At 56.5% G+C, this 17,385-nt stretch overlaps 2 protein-coding genes across 6 annotated transcripts; one reads left to right on the top strand and one right to left on the bottom strand.

The window, feature by feature from the left end:
- Nucleotides 1-1,301: 1,301 nt before the first annotated feature.
- Nfkbil1 (NFKB inhibitor like 1) lies at nt 1,302-14,622 on the bottom strand. Of its 4 annotated transcripts, none has more exons than XM_055591882.1 (4): nt 14,596-14,622; nt 13,054-13,330; nt 2,178-2,411; nt 1,302-2,057 (listed from the first exon to the last, which is right to left on the bottom strand). In XM_055591882.1, exons 2-4 carry the CDS (start codon nt 13,316-13,318, stop codon nt 1,477-1,479), a joined length of 1,080 nt encoding a protein of 359 aa, XP_055447857.1. In that variant the 5' UTR covers nt 13,319-13,330; nt 14,596-14,622; the 3' UTR covers nt 1,302-1,476. The 4 variants fall into 4 exon arrangements, with proteins under 4 accessions (XP_055447857.1, XP_055447858.1, XP_055447856.1 ...); XM_055591883.1 differs by lacking the exon at nt 14,596-14,622 and adding an exon at nt 14,489-14,551; XM_055591881.1 differs by lacking the exon at nt 14,596-14,622 and adding an exon at nt 13,695-13,866.
- Nucleotides 13,265-16,790, top strand: Atp6v1g2 (ATPase H+ transporting V1 subunit G2). 2 transcript variants are annotated; one of them, XM_055591886.1, is made up of 3 exons: nt 13,265-13,357; nt 15,189-15,289; nt 15,749-16,790. In XM_055591886.1, the coding sequence occupies exons 2-3, from the start codon at nt 15,230-15,232 to the stop codon at nt 15,920-15,922; spliced, it is 234 nt and encodes a 77-aa protein (XP_055447861.1). In that variant the 5' UTR covers nt 13,265-13,357; nt 15,189-15,229; the 3' UTR covers nt 15,923-16,790. The 2 variants fall into 2 exon arrangements, with proteins under 2 accessions (XP_055447861.1, XP_055447860.1); XM_055591885.1 differs by lacking the exon at nt 13,265-13,357 and adding an exon at nt 14,492-14,967.
- The last annotated feature ends 595 nt before the right edge of the window (nt 16,791-17,385 follow it).

Genomic DNA, 17,385 nt, shown 5'->3' on the forward strand with positions numbered 1-17,385 from the left:
GGGAAGCCCCTCCAGGCTGGGGGCCAGACGCCGGGGAGGGGCAGAGGGCGGCGGGAGCATATCACGGCCCCTCCCGCTCTGGTCATGTAATCCTTACAGAGGAGGAAGCCAGGGCTTCAGAACGAGAAATCTGGGAGTGGCGGTGTGGCCGCCAGCACTGCCCGCCACCCCAGCTCAAGGGTCCTGGCTCCGTCCAGGCTCTTTGCATGCTGCTTCCGAAATCCCCAGCCTGTGAGAGGAACCGGATGCCTGGGTTGCTCACAGCTCCAGGCCTCTTCCCCGAATCACAGCAGCTTCCTCTCATGGCTGGCCCCTCCCACGGCTCAGCATCTGCCCGGCCTTGGGCTGGGGGCGCCTCCTAACCTCCGTTTCTGCCCGGGTCTCAGGCCCCACCCCAGCCACCCGTGCTGGGTCCCCTGGAGTAGAGCTGGGCTGTAGCCCTCACCGTCTTCTCTGATCACACACAGTACACACCTGCACAATTCTTGCCTCTACTTTTGTGAAAAAACTAAGGCCCCAGTTGTGTCAGGTGTTGGCAGTGGATCTGCCTGCAATGGCTCCATTTCCAGAGAGCCGCCCAACAGTGGCGTGATGGGTTCCCTCCTCCGCCTTCCACTCTCAGCGCCTCGCTCCAAGCCCATCCCGGAAGAGATGTTTAAGTAGAAGGCCAAGCCTGGGGTGCCCAGAGCCGGGGTCCAGGTTTAGGGTTGGGCCGGTGGACAGCAGATGCCAGGAGCCCCCAAGAGACTGAGCAGTCCGAGAGGGAGCTGCGCGGGCCGGACAGGCTCGGGTGTGGATCTCCAGTTGCCCAAGATCAGACAACCCAGTTTACATAATCGGGCTCTTTCCGCTTCTAATTTTAGCAGCTGAAATTCCCGCCCCCACAGGTTCTTCCTCCATCCCCTGACTCTACCCTCCATCCTCCCAGGTCCTCGTGGTCCGCGGCCCTGGCTGCCCCCAACTCAGATCACTAAGTGACTCAGCACAGGGAAGCCCTGAGCTGGGCTGAGGATGTGGTTCTGCTTGAGGAACGTGGGGGAGGAAAATGGCTTGTTCCTTTTCTGTCACTTGCTCACATCTATCTTCAACAGAGACTGGTGTGGTCAGGACCCCAGTGGGGGAGCGTGGGGGTCTGGGGATGACCTGGGCCTTCAGAGGGGCGCCCTCACGGCAGGCCGGGCCGGGTCCCCACTGAGCCAGCGTCTGAGCACGTGCTGCAGGTGTGTGGGAGCTGCGGGTTTCGACAGCTGGGCGGGAAGGAGGTGTCATGGGTGATGAAAAGCATAGCAATGGAAAGAGACTGGAGTGAGGACCAGGTCTTATTAGGAAACGGCGGCGCGCAGCGCAGTGGCAGTGCCACCCCCCACCCCCGCACCCATTGCGTTGGCCGCCCATATCCTCTCTCCATCTCCATCCACGCTTCCTCCCGTCTGTCCTCCAGGCTGCATCCCCACAGGCCCCGCGCCTGCCCGAGGGTCACTTGAGGGCCTCTGCGCGGCGGTTCAGGGCCTGGGAGAGGGCTGTCACAGCTCCCATCACACGGCCCAGCTCCCGGGTCTCGATCTGGCTTCGGAACCGCTGCAGGAAGCGGTCGGGGTGCCAGCGGATCTGCTGGGCTCTCAAGTACCTCCTCAGAGCCCCCTGTTCCTCCAGAGGGGGGCCCCTGGCCACCAGGGCCGCAGCCATGGCCTCTGGGTCCCCTCCACCGGGGCAGGGCCAGGGCACGTCCCCGAAGCGCCAGAGGCTGCCCCTGCCCGGGCCTCGCATGTGCTCTGCCCGGGGCGCTGCCCTGGGAGGCCCCGGGCATCTGTCCGCCGAGGCCTCTCGGGCCCTCCTGGCGCGGCTCTCCCGCAGTTCCTCCTCCTTGGTGCGGGCTCGCTCCCGGAAGAGCCGCCGCTCCTCCTCTGGCTGTCGCCGGCTGTGGCTGGGGCCCTCAGCCCGTGGGGGTCGGCAGGGGCCCTGCAGCTGCTGCCGCCGCTTCTGCGCGTGCTCTCGGGCCAGGCGGTCGGACCAGGCCGAGAAGGACTCGGGCTCCTGCGTGTCGCGGGAGGCGTCATCTGTTGTTGGCGAGAGGCTGGGGTTAGAGGGCGGCCAAGAGAGACGGCGAAGCAGAGGCATCTGGCGAGGGCACCGCCGCGAGCCCCGCCGCGGACGGAGGGCGGCTCGCGGCTCCTCACCTTCGAACCTCCCGAGGACCTCCTGCCACTCGTCCTGCCACTCGCCCTGCAGCTTGCAACGCCATTCCCGCTCCCGGGAGAGCGCCTCGTCCTCCTCCTCGTCCTCGTCCTCGTCGGCGGAGTCCCAGGGGGGGCCCCAGCCCAGAATCTGCCCAGGGGTCTCCCCATCCTTGTTCTTTATCCCCATGGCGGAGGGGCAGCGGCTCAGCAGCGGCAGGAAGAAGTCCGTGTAAGCTAGGGCAGAGAAGACACACTCAGCCGAGCGCCCTGCTGCATCCTCAGAACCATCCCGCCGCTCCACCGGGCGGCACACAAGCAGGGCCGGGGCAGCCTACAATGCTCTGGCTTGTCCCCCACAGACAAGGTCAGTTTGCTCCAAGTGCTACTGTAGCAAATGACGTTTTCTGGTCCCGGCTCCTGCCAGCTAGGACAACTCCAAATTCTTTAGACTATTTTTTTCTCTTTGGTTTGAAACTATTATCACTATGGACACATTCCCAACTAGTTCTCACCTAAAACTACGAATGAAGATTAGCAGCACTCTGGAGGCACAGGCAGGTGCATGTCACTGAACTCGAGGCTAGCCTGGTCTACAAAGCAAGTTCCAGGGCAGCCAGAGTTACATGACTGACCGTGTCTGGAAAACCCTGAACAAACAATATCAAAACAGCGCGCACTGGACCACCTCAGACACGTGCCGCCACTGTCTATGCAGTAGAGCTGGGGAAGCCAGGCTTTCGGGGAACTGCTCAGCCTTACCCAAGGGGGAAAGGGCGGCAAGGCGTGTGAGCCACCCATAGGCTGCCTCCAGCAGCAAAGCAGGCGCCTTCTAAGTGACCAAAGGCAAGGGGCAGAGAAGTGGCTCTGAGGGCAGGAAAGGGGTGAGCAGCTTGTCGTCGGGGTTCTGAACCCTCATCTCACGGGGCAGACTATGGGGACTGCCCTCTCGGAGCCCCAGAGGCAGGCGCGTGGGGCCGTTCCTGTGGACCTGGCTGGAGCCCGGGAGTGTGCTCACCCACTGGAGGGTGGAGGGACGTGGGGCCGCCCTGCAGCTGCCCAGGCGAGGGAAGGGCTCTGCTGGGCCGGCCACACGAGGGTGAGCGAGGCAGGCTTCCGCAGAGCTGCCCTTCCAGGCCGCCCTCCCAGCTTCTTCCCACCAGGGCTCACTGCAGGGTGAGAGTGTGTGCGGAGCGGGAGAGTGCGGTGTGCTTCTGTGTGAGTAGGTCCAGGCTCGCGTGGAAGGTTGAACTCGGGTTGTGTGTGTGCGTGGTGCACTGAGGAAGGGCCTCACAGCCTCAGACCTGTGGCTCTCCTAGCTCTGGCTCATGTGTCACCACACCCACTTTTAACAGAACCCTTGGGGCACACACATCACACATGGTAAAATACACCCCAGAGGCTAGTCGTGGTCAGAAGTTAATTAAGATGGAGTTGTTGGTCTTGGGTGTTTTCGGTTGAGGCAGGGTCTTAAATATGTAGCCCAGGCTGGGTTGAAACTTACAGCTTTGTTCATTCAGCATCTTTTATTTTCCACAGGAACCTACAGTCTGTCTGGGGTGTTCCTCTGTGAGCTTGACACGTGGAACTCTCCTCACCCCTGGCTGTCAGCCTGTCTGCAAGGCCTCCAGCCTCACACCTCATGCGTGCGGACTGGTTCAGTGTCTGCTTAGGGCGGGCGCTCTGAGTCAGGGCTTTCCCACACGCGCAGGCCACCTTTCACGTTGCTGGCTTTATTAGGCTGGGCGTGGTGGCGCACCCCTTTAATCCCAGCACTCCGGAGGCAGAGGCCGGAGGATCTCTGGGAGTTTGAGGGCAGCCTGGTCTACAGAGGGATTTCTAGGCATCCAGAGCTATGTAGAAACCCTGATTTAAAAAAAAAAGTTTATTAATAAACATTTTTTTGATATATTTCTGGCTACTCGTATTTACTTTGTGAATAACTTGTTTATAGCTTCATTTTTTTCCTTTGGAAAAATTTTCATCTTCATACAGATAGAAAAGTCCTTGTTTATAGGCTATTATCAGTTAAAACTGTCTTTTCTCCCCATCTATCCTTTAAAAGTTTTTAATTCTTTACCAGAAATTTCTTCTTGACTTCATTTCAGGTTTAGTGGTGTTGGCAGAGGCAGAGAGGGATTCAGGTGCCTTGAAGCTGGTGCCATAGGCGTCCGTGGTTGCCAGCGTGGGTGCTGGGAGCTGGCCCCGGGTTCTCTGCAAGCCCTGTGCTTGGCCGCTTAGCCCCTCTGCAGCCCCCAAATCAACCCTTCCAATCTCACTAACATCTTCTCTTCTCTCCCTCCCTCTTTTTTTTTGGGACAGGTTGACCTAGAACTCACAGAGACCCAGCAGCCTCTGCGTCCCGAGTGCTGCATTAAAGGCGGGAGCCACCATGTTTGGCGAACATGCACTTTCATACAGGGCAGGGATATGAAAAAGTTTGCAGAGACGTTCACTTTCCGTGAGAGAGAGGCGAGGCCCTCCCAGCACCTCTCAGCACAGGCTCCCACCGAGCGCTGGAGACGCAGCTCAGTGGGAGAGCACTTGCCTAGCATGCACCAACGCCCTGGCCGGAACCTCGGCGCCACAGACAAGAAGAGGAGCTCCTGCCACCTCCCCCTACCACAGCCACACTTTCTGGACCAAGACCCATGGGTAACCAATGCTTCACTCTCTCAGGGACAGTGAACCCCCTTTCTGGCCAGTTATTTGCGCCTCTCTTTGAGGTCAGTCTGGCCTGATCACCTGGGTTCACCCCATGAGTCAGGAGGTCTCTGTGGTCAGAGGATGCCCTGGGTAGGCAAAGCTCAGGCAAGCCAGCACTGACAGGGGCCTGCTGCCCTCTAGGTGCCTTGGGGCCTGTGTTGCATCTCTGGACCTGTGCTGCATCTCTGGTAGTACACCCTGGGTTTGACCTCTGACTCACCCAAAAACAAAGCAAACAAACCTATTTTCCTTTGTAAGGCTTCCACTCCCGGATGGGAGCACTGCCATGGAATGGCTAAGTGACACCCCTGTGCCACAGCTCCATCTTTCTGCCAGCATTTGGGAGAATTCCAGGAGTCCTTCTACCCAGGACATCGTGGGCTGAGCACAGAGCCCTCACGGGTGCTTCCCTGAGCTCAGCTTTGGGTGACATCCTCCATAACCTCCCTCCTCTGGGACCAGCACCTCTCCTCCTGGCAGCACCCCACTTTCCCAGCTCCCTCCTCCAAGTGCACCGCTCTTCACCCCCACAGTCCCTCCCACACGTTCATTCAGGGACACTTACCACACCCTCAACATCTGCCCCTTGACCTCAACCCTGCATGGCTGTGCGTCCCCTTCACCTGACAGTCCTGTCCCAAACACGACTGCTCTAGGTCCATCAGAGAGCAGTATCCCTGAACCCAGCAGAATCTCCAGCCCCAGCGCTTGGGGCCTCCCCTCGCATCCTCCTCCATCTCTCTCGTTTTAGGGAATAGCTACATCTGGAACCCAAACTTCCAGTTGCATGGCCAAAATATGACAGTGCTGGCTGCCTCCATCCTTCGGCTTGAAGCAGGGCAACTCTGTCCAAAGCCAGCCGCTATCCTTGCCTGCTTTGTCAGGAATGCAATACTCTGGAACGCTCACTGTCACCAATTTTCTTTTCTTCCCAACACAGGGTTTCTCTGTGTAGGCCTGGAACTCACTCTGTAGACCAGGCTGGCCTTGAACAGATCAGCCTGTCTCTGCCTCCCTGAGTGCTGGGATTAAATGCATGAGCCACCACCATCTGGCAAACTGAGCTTTTCAAAACTCCAAACACAGACAAGTGCCTCCCAGCCTGCTGGCGCATGGGCCAGGAGGGTCTGCCGCTGCCTCCTGCCAGGGAAGCGACTGAAGAGTCACTCCTAGCGAGGAAGCAGCACAGTAACGACACAGAGAGGCAAGAGTGAAGACGTGTCGGGTGAGGAGGGTGAAAGGAAAAGGTTAGTTTTAGTTAAGGTCGTTTGTATGTGTAAACGAAGCTTCTTCTAAGGTACGATGACTGGATTTTTCCGAAGCAGAAAAGACAAGGGCAAAGCTAACAAGTGTGCGTGTGGAGGGCAGTCTGAGCCACCAGGTCTGCAGCAGACAAAGCCTGAAGAAGGTGAGCCTGTGTCGATCAGGGCACCACACCCCGGGTCAGCGCAGCGCACGACTCACAGCTAAGGCCCGGGCTCTGCCTCCCACAAGCACATGGGATGCGGCTCTGAACTCAGACGCTAACTGGAAGCTGGCTGCAGCTGACACACATTTTGCCATGATGATTATTTTCTGCCAAGTTTGTCAGGCTTTCTGTTACTCTGAAAACTGAGTTTTCATGAAATGAGGATTTTGCTCATTTGTTTAAGCCAGGTGTGGTAGCACACATCTTTAATCTTTAATCCCCTTACTCGTAAGGCCCAGGCAGGAAGATCTGCCTGTTCCAGGCCAGCCTGGTCTACGTGGAGAGACCCTGTCTCAGAAGACAACAACAGCACGATAATAACTATCAGTACAGAACAATACCTTACCACCGTCCCCAGGAGTCCCCTCTTCCTCCTCCAAGGGAGTCGGTGCTCCCCAAACCGGTAGGGTCATTGATCAGGTGCCTGGCTGCAGCCGCACTTAAGTACCAATAGCTGTAGACTTCAAGACATGATGGAGCCACCTCTCCAAGACACACGATATTTTCCAAAGCGTGCGAGAGGCGAGAGGCAAGGCGGCGGCATTAGAACCTCATCCAAGCGCAGGGCCGACACTCTCTTCCAAAGGGGTGTCAGCTAACACACGAGGCCAGAGAAATCCTGGGACGGCTCCTGGCTGGGGGAGGAGCGGAGCTAGCAAGGCTCCCACGCACCCTCATCTACGCTCGCCAGGCCAAGCCTTTCTGGAGCTGCCATAAAGATGTCCCAAGGTGCTCTGCTACCAGCCTGCCCTGCCAGCTCTATGCTCCAGCCTGTAACACACAGCCTTGGTTCCTCCCTCTGGGGTCTCGGGACCCCTCCCTCCTAGAGCCTGTGCAGTGTAGGAGAGCCCTGCCAGGGAAAGCGAAGACAGAGCTTCCCTCACACGCACCCTGCTCACGAGTTCTAGAAGGTGCGGGATGGTAAAAACAAAGGCCTCCAGAGGCATGCCTCAGGGGACATGCCAGTCCGAGTCTGACTTCCCTGGTCCTCAGCCAGTCGGCCCTGGCTGTCATTCGAGGGCCACGAGGAACAAGCACAGCCATCAGAACCCGGGATCACGTCTTCGGGGTACCCTCAATCTTCTCGGAAGGTGGAGAGGGCAGCTCTAATGACGCCGAGGCCTCATCAGCGGCACCCTAGACTCAGCAGCCTCGTTCCACTTACTGCCCAGTCACACTCCCAAGACCTGCATGGCTGGCCCTTCTCCCAGAGACCCCCTGCAGCCCCAGGGTGCTATGCCAGTGGGACAGGCTGCTGAAGCTGCTGCTGAGCACAGGGAAGGTTAGCTCTAAGCCCAAGCCCACCCTTTAGGGAGTACTTCACATTAGCCCAGGAACTGCATTTATCATAAAACCCCTGCTCCTACCTTTAACCGCAGCGCTTAAGAAGCAGAGGCAGGCAGATCTCTGGGTTCGAGGCCAGCCTGGTCTACAGAGTGAGTTCCAGGACAGCCAGGGCTACACAGAGAAATCTAGTCTCGAAAAGCCAACTCACCAACAAATCAATCAAAAGCAACAAACAAACAGAAAGCAACCCTCCATCAGAACAAAAGGCCCTTCAAAGTTACCTGGGCTGGGCCCTGTCAGTTGCCCCGCTCCACTGCAGCCACAGTGCCAGGACTGTCCCTGTGGGCTCTGTGGAAGTAGGCTGTTCTGGTCAAAGTCAAGCAGCCTGTCCCATTTGCTGCCTGGGGACCCCTCTGTTTTCCTAGGGGACCAGGTAAAACTTGTCCTCAGACACCCCAAATCCTCCTGAGCGTCGCTCTCCTTGCTGAGCCCTAACGATATAATTTTTGAAACTCAGCTGGACAGTGGTGGTGTACGCCTGTAGTCTCAGCTCTTGGGAGGCAGAGGCAGCGGATCTCTGTGAGTTTTAAGCCTGGTCTACAGAGCCAGTCCAGCTCAGCCAAGGCTATACAGAGAAACCCTATCTCCTTAAACATGGTTTTTAAACATATTTTCAGGTATCTGAGTATCTCCTGATGTCTACATGTCTATGTATATATGCTTCGTGGTGTCTGATGCTTGCAGAGGTCAGAAGAGGGTCAGGCCCCTGGCCCTGGAGTTACAGTCGGCTGTCACCTGGGTGCTGGGAACTGAACCTGGGCCTTCTGCAAGAACACCAGTGCTTGACTGAGGAGCCCTCTCCAGCTCATGCTCCTTCTACGCCCTCCAGGCACTGAGGGGCCCAACCTCTTAAACTCTGGGTCGTCCCACCTTTACTCCCACACCCCAACATGCCAGGCTCTCTCGACACACACAACATTGCTCTCCATCCTAACGGCCACTCCTGCACTCTCCTGCAGTCCCTCCGGCACCTGCAACCCCCCTTCCCTGCCTTAGTGTCCTCCAACTTCCCTACAGGCCAGTGTGACACTGCTCCTGTACCAGGGCCCAACTCCTCACCTAGAAAGCCACCTCCTCTGCCCAGGCTGGGTCTGAGACTCTTAAAAACCTCCCCAGGAGGAGATGTGGCCGTGTTCTCGCATGTTCGCAGCGGTCTATTCTATCGTGTGCTGCAGTCTCCCGCAGTCCTCCCTCCCTGGTTCAGCTGACTCAGAGGTTAAGGGCACTGGCTGCTCTTCCAGAGGTCCTGAGTTCAATTCCCAGCAACCACATGCTGGCTCCCAACCATCTATACTGGGATCTGGTGCCCTCTTTCAGCCTGCGGACACACATGCAGACAGAACACTGTCTCCATAATAAATAAATCATCTGCTTACTGAGCCCTGGCTGCAGCCTGCCTCAGTGCGTCACAACACCACTGCAGAGCATTCTCTAAGGAGCGGGCTCAGGTCAGCAGAAGGCCAACCCTAGGAACTCACGACACTCTGGGACTAGAAGAAACAGCTTATACCCCCAAACACAGCCCACAATAAAGGGATGAATGTGCACCCAAGCATCCGGATATGAGCCCACAGAACTGATGCTGAGGGCAGACTCCTCCTACCGTCTGCACTGCAGCAACATTCTCTCCTGCAGCCTTTTCTGCCTCTGGCACTCCCCCTCACATGTGGCTCGGCATGGCCTTGAATTGCCTATGCGGCCAAGGCTAGCCTCGAACTCAATCCTGCTGCCTCAGCCTCCCTGGTACAGGGATTACAAGGCGTGTGCCACCATGCCTGGCTCTGGTAAGTTCTTTCACCACCCATTTCCTGACAGGCAGGGCTTGTGAAACCTGTGAGGGGTCACAGAAGACAAGTGTGCTGAGGCGACAGATCTGTGGGTGTGCAGGCAGAGTGGAACGTAAACTGGGCCAGTCATTTTAAGACAGGGCCGCCTCTCACCTGAACTGGGCCCAGGGCGGAAGTGCAGCGTGTCACAGAACACAGCACGCAGCTGAAGGCCTGGGCCCCAGCTCCTGGGGGGGCAGTCAGGAATAGTGCAGGCCAAGAGCAGCCGAGGCTGCACAAGTGGCCACTGTCCACTAAAGGAGAAACAGGGTCAGGGAGAGGCTCGGCGTGCTCTCTGGCATGTATGAGGCCCTGGGTTAAAGTCCCAACACTAGGAAAAAAGCAAACTAAAGGAGGCTCGCCCACACCTGTAGCCCTGAACTCAGGCAGGGGACCAGGTGGTGGATCGGCAGACAGGTAGATACATCTTTGTAAGTTCATAGCCAGCCTGACCTATAAATCGAGTTCCAGAACAGCCAAAGCTACAAAGACCCTGTCTCAGAAAACTAACCCCCAAACCCGATCAGAACAACAAACAAACCTTAAACTCTAAACATCAAAAGGATGGCTTGTTTGATGACACCCCCTGCAAAAAAACCCAGCAATCGGACTAGAGTTAGTGAGTGTCCGCTCAGCCCACTCTACTCCGCAGGCCCCACTATGGCCCTCCCACTGCTGAGACTGCTTTCTCACTGTGCTCTAAAGCAAGTCCCCAGGGGCCGCGTGCCATGGTGCAGCCCGTAAGCCCAGGGCTGGAGAGGCAGAGGCAGGTGGATCTCTGCGAGCTGGAGGCCAGCCTGGTCTACAAATTGGGTCTAGGACAGCCAGGGCTACACAGAGAAACCCTGCCTCAGAAAAGCAAGTAAGGAAACAAACAAAAAGACACCAAAAGCATAAAAGGTGGGACCTCTTCTGGCCTCCTATGGAGTGTGATAAACCTGCTTAGTGACTTCAGAGAACTTGGGCATCTCTATCCTAACGTGGGCATCCTGACGACCCACTTGATCTGCTTGCTGGCAGCTGCAGGAGATGGAGACTCCAGGGTTAGAGCGCCGCCTGGTGGCAGATGGCAGGGAAGCCCCTGAGAGGAGGCCAGGGTTTGGGAGCTCAAGTATAGATGGAGAGTTGTTGCAACCTGTCTGCTGTGACATTTCAGACAAGTTCCTGGGCCTCCTAGAAAGGCCTCACTCTGCCACTGTGTTAAATGCTCCACATACTTCTTAGAATTCAGGGCAAGGATGGTGGCACCTACTCCACCACCAGGAGCTTTAACTGAACCACATAAAAACAGCACACTTAGCAAAACTGCAGCTAATCTGCAGCTCACGTGCTCACCACAACTTCCATTTCAGACCAAACAGGCTCCAGAAAACCCATGAGCAGCTGCCCCAGGTACTGCCTTTGTTACCAGCCAGGAGCAGCCTCTTGAACTGTAGCAAGCGACTCGACTACGGGTATAGCGTCTCCCAAGAGCATACCTAAGCATTGTAAGGGCTAAAACTGCCTTGGGGAAAGTGACCGCTGGTCACCTGGGCCAGCTGTAAGTTCTTAGAGTAAACCGGTCTCTGGGCCAGCCATAAATTCCTATACAAGGTGACCCCGCACCAAAGGTCCACTGCCCACTTACCTGCCCTCCTTTCACTTAAACAGCCTTGCTTGCTGCAGAAGTCCAGAGCTGCCTTTCTGCATTTGGCACAATGCATTTTTTTTGCCCTTAAAAACTCAAATTAGAGGGTGAGGCTGCTTCCAGCTTGCTACTCAGCTTGGAACAGTCCCAGTAGTGGTAAACAAAGATTAAATAAAAATTCCACAGGACTTATTCAGGAGTCTTGGGCAGTTTTTCTCTTCAGGTACCCCATAATAAAATCAGCTGGCCAGCTGCAGCCTGTCTTGTTTTTCAAGACAGGGTTTCTCTGTGTAGCCTTGGCTGTGCTGAACTCGCTTTGTAGACCAGGCTGGCCTCGAACTCACAGAAATCTGCCTGCCTCTGCTTCCCACAGTGCTGGGATCACAGGCATGCGCCACCATGCCTGGCTCAAAATTCCTCTCTTTAAGCTAAAAAAATAAAAATAAAAAAAATAATAGCTAAGCAGAATTAAAGAAAAGGGTCTTTTTCTCTTTTTGACCAAGGAGAGGCCAAGCTGGAGATGAGAAAAGGCGCCAGCAGGGTTGGTGACACCATGTAGAAGGCGGTTACTGGGTCAACCCCCCCCCCCCGGGTCCTAGTCAGCAAGCTGCTGTCACTGCAGAAGCAACCCCTTCTACATTGTTCTCAGACCTGCAGACTTGGCAGAGCTCTTCCAGCAGTCTGCCACCTAGGTCGCGTGGCTGGGGCACAGGGCAGGCAAGCACGGAGCTTCTGGCAGAAACCACCGAGGGTTATGCTCAGCAGGATGAAGCTGCTAGTCACACAGCCTCCCCTAGGTCAGATCTGCTTGATGGTCCTCTTGAGAATCCTAGGCCTTGCCCAGACTGGCCTAGAGGTGAGCCTCATGCTCCCGAGTGCTGGGGTTACTACAGTGCACTGTGAATTCCTGTCTTTCTAGGTGACTAGGTTGTTTCTGGGCTGGTGAGCTGCCAGTAGCACAAATGGAGAACAGAAGGAGGCTGTTTGCACCATGAAGCCATTACCATCCAGCTGAGATGTTTTGTTGTTATTCTCAGGGTTTCTCTGTGTAGCTCTGGTTGGCCTGGAACTCGCTATGTAGACCAGTCTGGTATTGAGCTCACAGAGAGAGGGCTGACTGTCTCTGCCTCCAGAGTGCTGGTTAAGGTCTGCACCACCGGCTTTAAATTAGAATTTTGGTAGAGACTGAGGGAAACGGGTCCCCAGGGCGTTTCTGCTTTTCAGGAGTATATGTCAAGGAACAGGAATCTGTTCACAACACAGGAACAGCACACCTCCATGCAAGGTCTCTCTCCCGTCCCAGCGGATCACGTGACAGGCAGCATGAACACTTTGTAAGACCTTTGTGGCCTGTTACAAAGGTTGCTATTGTTTTAATTCTGCAGAGAGACACAAACCAAGCTGGGGAGTAATGGGACAAGCTTTTTGCAGCTGACCCCAAGCCATCAACTGCAAGGCTGTGCTACAGGCAAACAGCCATCAAAGAAACAAAGTAATCACTAATCCTCAAAGTTAGGAAAGAAAAGACTGCAGGCCGGGAGGGTGGGAGTGGTGACCCGCCCGTGCAGTCTCTGCAGTTAGGACGCTGCCGCCAACCCGAGATACACAGCCAAAAGCCCGACTCAAACAACCAAAAAGTCACACCACGCTAAACCAAACACACACACACACACACACACACACACACACACACACACACACACACCCCTGCTGTTTGGTTGAGGCTGGGATAAGCTTATCTGTTACCGTAGTTTGAGAAGGGGCTCTCTACCCACACAGAGATCCTCCTGCCTCTGTGTGCTGGGGTCAACGGCCTGAGCCATCACACCAGGCCTTTATTCCCCAACCATTAGCTGTTCGGATCGGTTCCGCTTCTCACGACCAGTTTCCCACGGACCCACTCACCGTCGGGGCCCTGGCGGGCAGCAGCGTGCAGCGCCGTGTCACCGTGGCGGTCCTGGTGGGCAGGGTCGGCCCCGAGACGCAGCAGCAGGCACAGGGCAGGGGCATCGTGGCGGGCACAGGCCCGGTGGAGAGGTGGGGGCTGGCCAGCGTCCACGTCCAGGCCGGGATGTCGTTGGAGGAGAGCCTGGGCGCGCACCAGCCGTCCTGCAGACAAGTAGCGCCGGAAGCGGCGCTCTCGGCGTTGCCGGCGGGAAGCAGAGGCCATGGAACTCTGGGACTGAGGACGAAGTGGGAAACGGCAGCGGTGAGGACCATCTCAGCCTCGCCCCGGGCTTCTCCCTTCCCCTCCCACCTTCCCCCTCGCACGTCCAGAGGAGCGAGACCTCGTCTAAACTCTCATCCCTTACCAGGCGACAGGCTTGAGGGGGGAAGAAAATGGAGTTGGGGGCTGGGGGCCACGGACTTAATTTTTGATGTAATTTTTGAGAAAATGATACGTAGTTGTTTTAAGGCTCCGGAGCCCAAGAAAAAAGTTAATTCTTAACTTTGGGGTGGGGTGACGGCAACCGAGTAGGGCCAGAATCTGAACTGCGAGGAAGCCCCGAGTTCGAAGGATGAGCTAGAAATCGAATATAATGTACCCGACAGACAGACGTGGAGGCTCCGTCCTCTGGGGCCCGGGGGGAGGGGTTACTCATCAGACCCGCTCCCCGCCCCCCAAGGACCCTCAGCGGCGGGCCGGAGGCCTGGGTGGGAGACGCTCGCAGGAGGGAGGCGGGGAGGAGGCGCTCCGGGCTGGAGGAAATGACGCACGAACACGCGCAAGTCTCGGGCGGAAGGGACCGGGAGCCCCAGCCCGGAAATCGTGATTAGGCCTCCGGAGGGGAAACGCGACAAACTGCGACAAAGGGGCCCCCTGACCGGAAGACGGGGTTAGAGGCTACCGAGCAAAGCTAGGGCTGGGGGACAGGAGGGCTGATTTGAGGTTTATCCCGGACTCCTACCTCGGAGAGAACGGATATTTTAGTAACGGATAGAAAAATTAAAAGAGAAAAAAGTTACAGTGACAAGAGTTTAATCCCAGCGCTCGGGAGGCAGAGGCAGGCGGATCTCCCAGTTCGAGGCCAGCCTGGTCTACAGAGCGAGTTCCAGGACAACCGGGCAGTCTTGAAACACCAAAACAAACGAACAAAAACCAACCGAACACAAACCAAGAAGCTCACGATGAGTCTAAGTATATGGGCAAATCCAAAAAGAAAAACACACGAGAGGACCCTAAGAGAGCCAGCGCAGGGCAGGGCGGCAGAGAGGTTGCAACGTTCGGATTTGGGAAACGTGTTTAAGAAGATGGAGCCTGAAAGGGGGGCAGGGCGGAGGGAGGCGTGGAGAGACAGCGTTCGGAGTGCGGTGACGCGCAGCGAGCGCTTCTCCTTACCTCCCCACTCCATCCTCATCGTCTCTGCGTCTCCTCTGAGACCGCCACTCAACATCTCCCACCCAAACACCGCACCCTCCTCTTCCCCCGGCCGCATCCTCACGGACCTCGGGGGCACGGCGAGGCCCGGCACCTGCAGCAGATAGTCAGCAAGGCTGGTCTCTGCTGCCCTCGGGCGGCCGTGTGGGGCACTACCTCGGTGAGGCTCGCAGGGAGGACCAGTCACCGGCTGAGGATGAGCCACCCACCCGGCGCAGGAGGCTGAGTGAAAACGGCAGCACTAAGACCCAGTGGGAGTGGAGGATTGCAGCAACGGGCCGGAGGAGTAGGCGCTGGGGGGTGGGAGCCGGCTGCTACCTTGGTCGCCTTCGAAACAGCATCCTCACGAGTGGCAAAAATGGCTAGTCAGTCCCAGGGTATCCAGCAGCTCCTCCAAGCTGAGAAGCGGGCGGCGGAGAAGGTGGCCGATGCCAGGAAGAGTGAGCCTCCTCTTTCCTCTTAGGAGTCTGGAAGGAGAGTTGAGGGCTCGGGAGAGTGGACATTTGAGTCCTTGGGGAAACCCAGGGAGAATGGAGACAGAGCTGGGGACTGTCGAGCACTTGGTTGACTGACAGGAGGCCGAATAACTTTCCGGAGGCGCCGATCCCTGCTCACACACCTGGCTGTGGGTGGGGGTTCATATCTGTCCTTCTGCTTCCAGGGAAGGCCCGGCGACTGAAGCAGGCGAAGGAGGAGGCTCAAATGGAGGTGGAGCAGTACCGCAGGGAGCGGGAGCAGGAGTTCCAGAGCAAGCAGCAGGCGGTGCGTGCAGGGGGAGCAGGGTGGGCCCAGGTGCAAATTGGTGGGTGCCCCTGTAAGATTAGTTATGTAGGCGACCCAACAGGAAACTGGGGCATCTGAGGGCCTCACAGGCCCTGACAAGGACCACACAATGGCAAAGCTTTCACAGGATCTGGGGGGTCTGGAGTTTCAGGGGACACGTGAGGGCAGCCCTCACCGTCTGTGTGGAGTGTGGCAACGCTGATGGTGGGTGACCGAGTGTTATGGTGGTTGTGGTGAGAAGATGGGGATTTTACAGGTTTTGTTTTGTTTTTAGGGTGAGGTTGCATGTCTTAGAAGTAGGGGTTATGCTGACCTGTTTGGTTTCTGGACTTTTTTGTGGGGTGGGAATAGTTTTCTTCCCAGGCCTTATTTGGGGTCATTCCCTCTACATGTTGGGACCTTTCTCTGTCTGTTTTTCTTCTCCTGCTACCTCCCCAGGCCATGGGCTCTCAGGGGAACCTGTCTGCCGAGGTGGAGCAGGCCACGAGACGTCAGGTCCAGGGCATGCAGAGCTCCCAGCAGAGAAACCGGGAGCGCGTCCTGGCTCAGCTTCTCGGCATGGTCTGCGACGTCAGGCCCCAGGTCCACCCCAACTACCGGATTACTGTCTAGAACCACTGCTTAGGGACCCATCCCTGGAGCCTCACTCCTCTGCCTGCTCCTTCCACAGAGAAATGCAAGTCAAAATCATTTGTGTAGCATGCACAGAGCCTGGGCTTAATCCATAGTCCCCCCCACCCTAAAAAATCACTTTGCATAATAACCTCTTCCTGGGCGGTGACAGAATCCAATATGCTCCCGTGAGACTTACAAATAGCCTATTCAACCTCTGTGTTCCTGGACACCGACTGGAAACAAAGGATGGACAGCCCACGCCGCCCCCATCAGATCCCTCTGGGAGCATGTGTGTGGTAGCAGGGCTGTGGCAGGCACCCAGACTTCAGGGGTGGCGGATTTCTGCTCCTCTCCACCCCTGCTCCCTGCTGGCTGCAGTACTGGGACAGGAGGCCTCGGTGTCCCTGTAAGCTGCTTACCTGTCAGGTGGCTGCTGTGAGTCCTCCCGTGTAAGGATTTAGTGTGGTTCTAGCTGGTAGCAGTGGCAAGCCCGTGCTATGACCCCACCCTTGGCTGCCTGCCGAGTCCTAGCAATGCTTCCTTGACTTTCTTCCTGGCACTCTAGTTCTGCTGTCATTGTGACTCTGGTAATCCTCTCAAAGATTACCTTCTCTTGCTCGCAATGGCAGTCATGGCCCCTGGTGATGTCATTAGCCCCTCAGAGTCCCAAGTATATATTGAACCACTTAGCATCCGTCTTTGTCTCTTTGTTGGCTGGCCCCTTTTATCTGCCCGCCCCCCAGCTACTGCTTCCGAGAGCCAAGTGACGCTGCGACACCACATGCACAGATCCCGTTTTCTGCCCTCAGCACCTCACTTCCCTATGTAACTGCAGAGTGTCAATAAAGCAGGGATGGATACGTTCTCCTTCCGCCTCACCATCTCTCCTTCCGATGCACTCTCCTCAGAGTTCTGCATTTATGTATCCCCCAAACACTGGGAAACTTTTGGAGAAACCAAAGCTCATAGCACTGTGTTCTCTCTCAAGTGTGTGGTTCTTGGGACTGGAGGGCTGTGCGAGAGAACTGCAAGAGAAGAGTGGGCAAGTCAGAACAGCACTCTGTGAGCACCTGAGGGGTGTGTGTGTGTGAGAGCGAGTCACTGTGTATCTTACTACGTGTCCCTGACTGTGCTGGAATTTGCTATGGAAACCAGGCTAGCTTTGAACTCACAGAGCCCCACATTCCTCTGCCTCTTGGATACTGGAATTAAAAATATGCATCACCATGCCTGGCTTGACTTTATGTTGAGGTGTTGGCTCTCCTTACATGTGTGGTGATAAGGTTGTTGTGTCCCCAGAGCCTAAGATCAGATAGCACTTGGCACATGACTGGCAGCCGGCAAATACTGCGGAATAAAATGGTGCTCAGGAGTGGGAGCTGCTGGCCCATGACTGCCATTCCTGCCTCAGTTCTCTTCACTATGGAAGGCCAGACCAAAGAAGCCTGTGCCCAAGTCTA

Source organism: Psammomys obesus, unplaced genomic scaffold (genome assembly GCF_907164565.1).
Source record: "Psammomys obesus unplaced genomic scaffold, mPsaObe1.curated_primary_1811, whole genome shotgun sequence".
Lineage (NCBI taxonomy): Eukaryota > Metazoa > Chordata > Mammalia > Rodentia > Muridae > Psammomys > Psammomys obesus.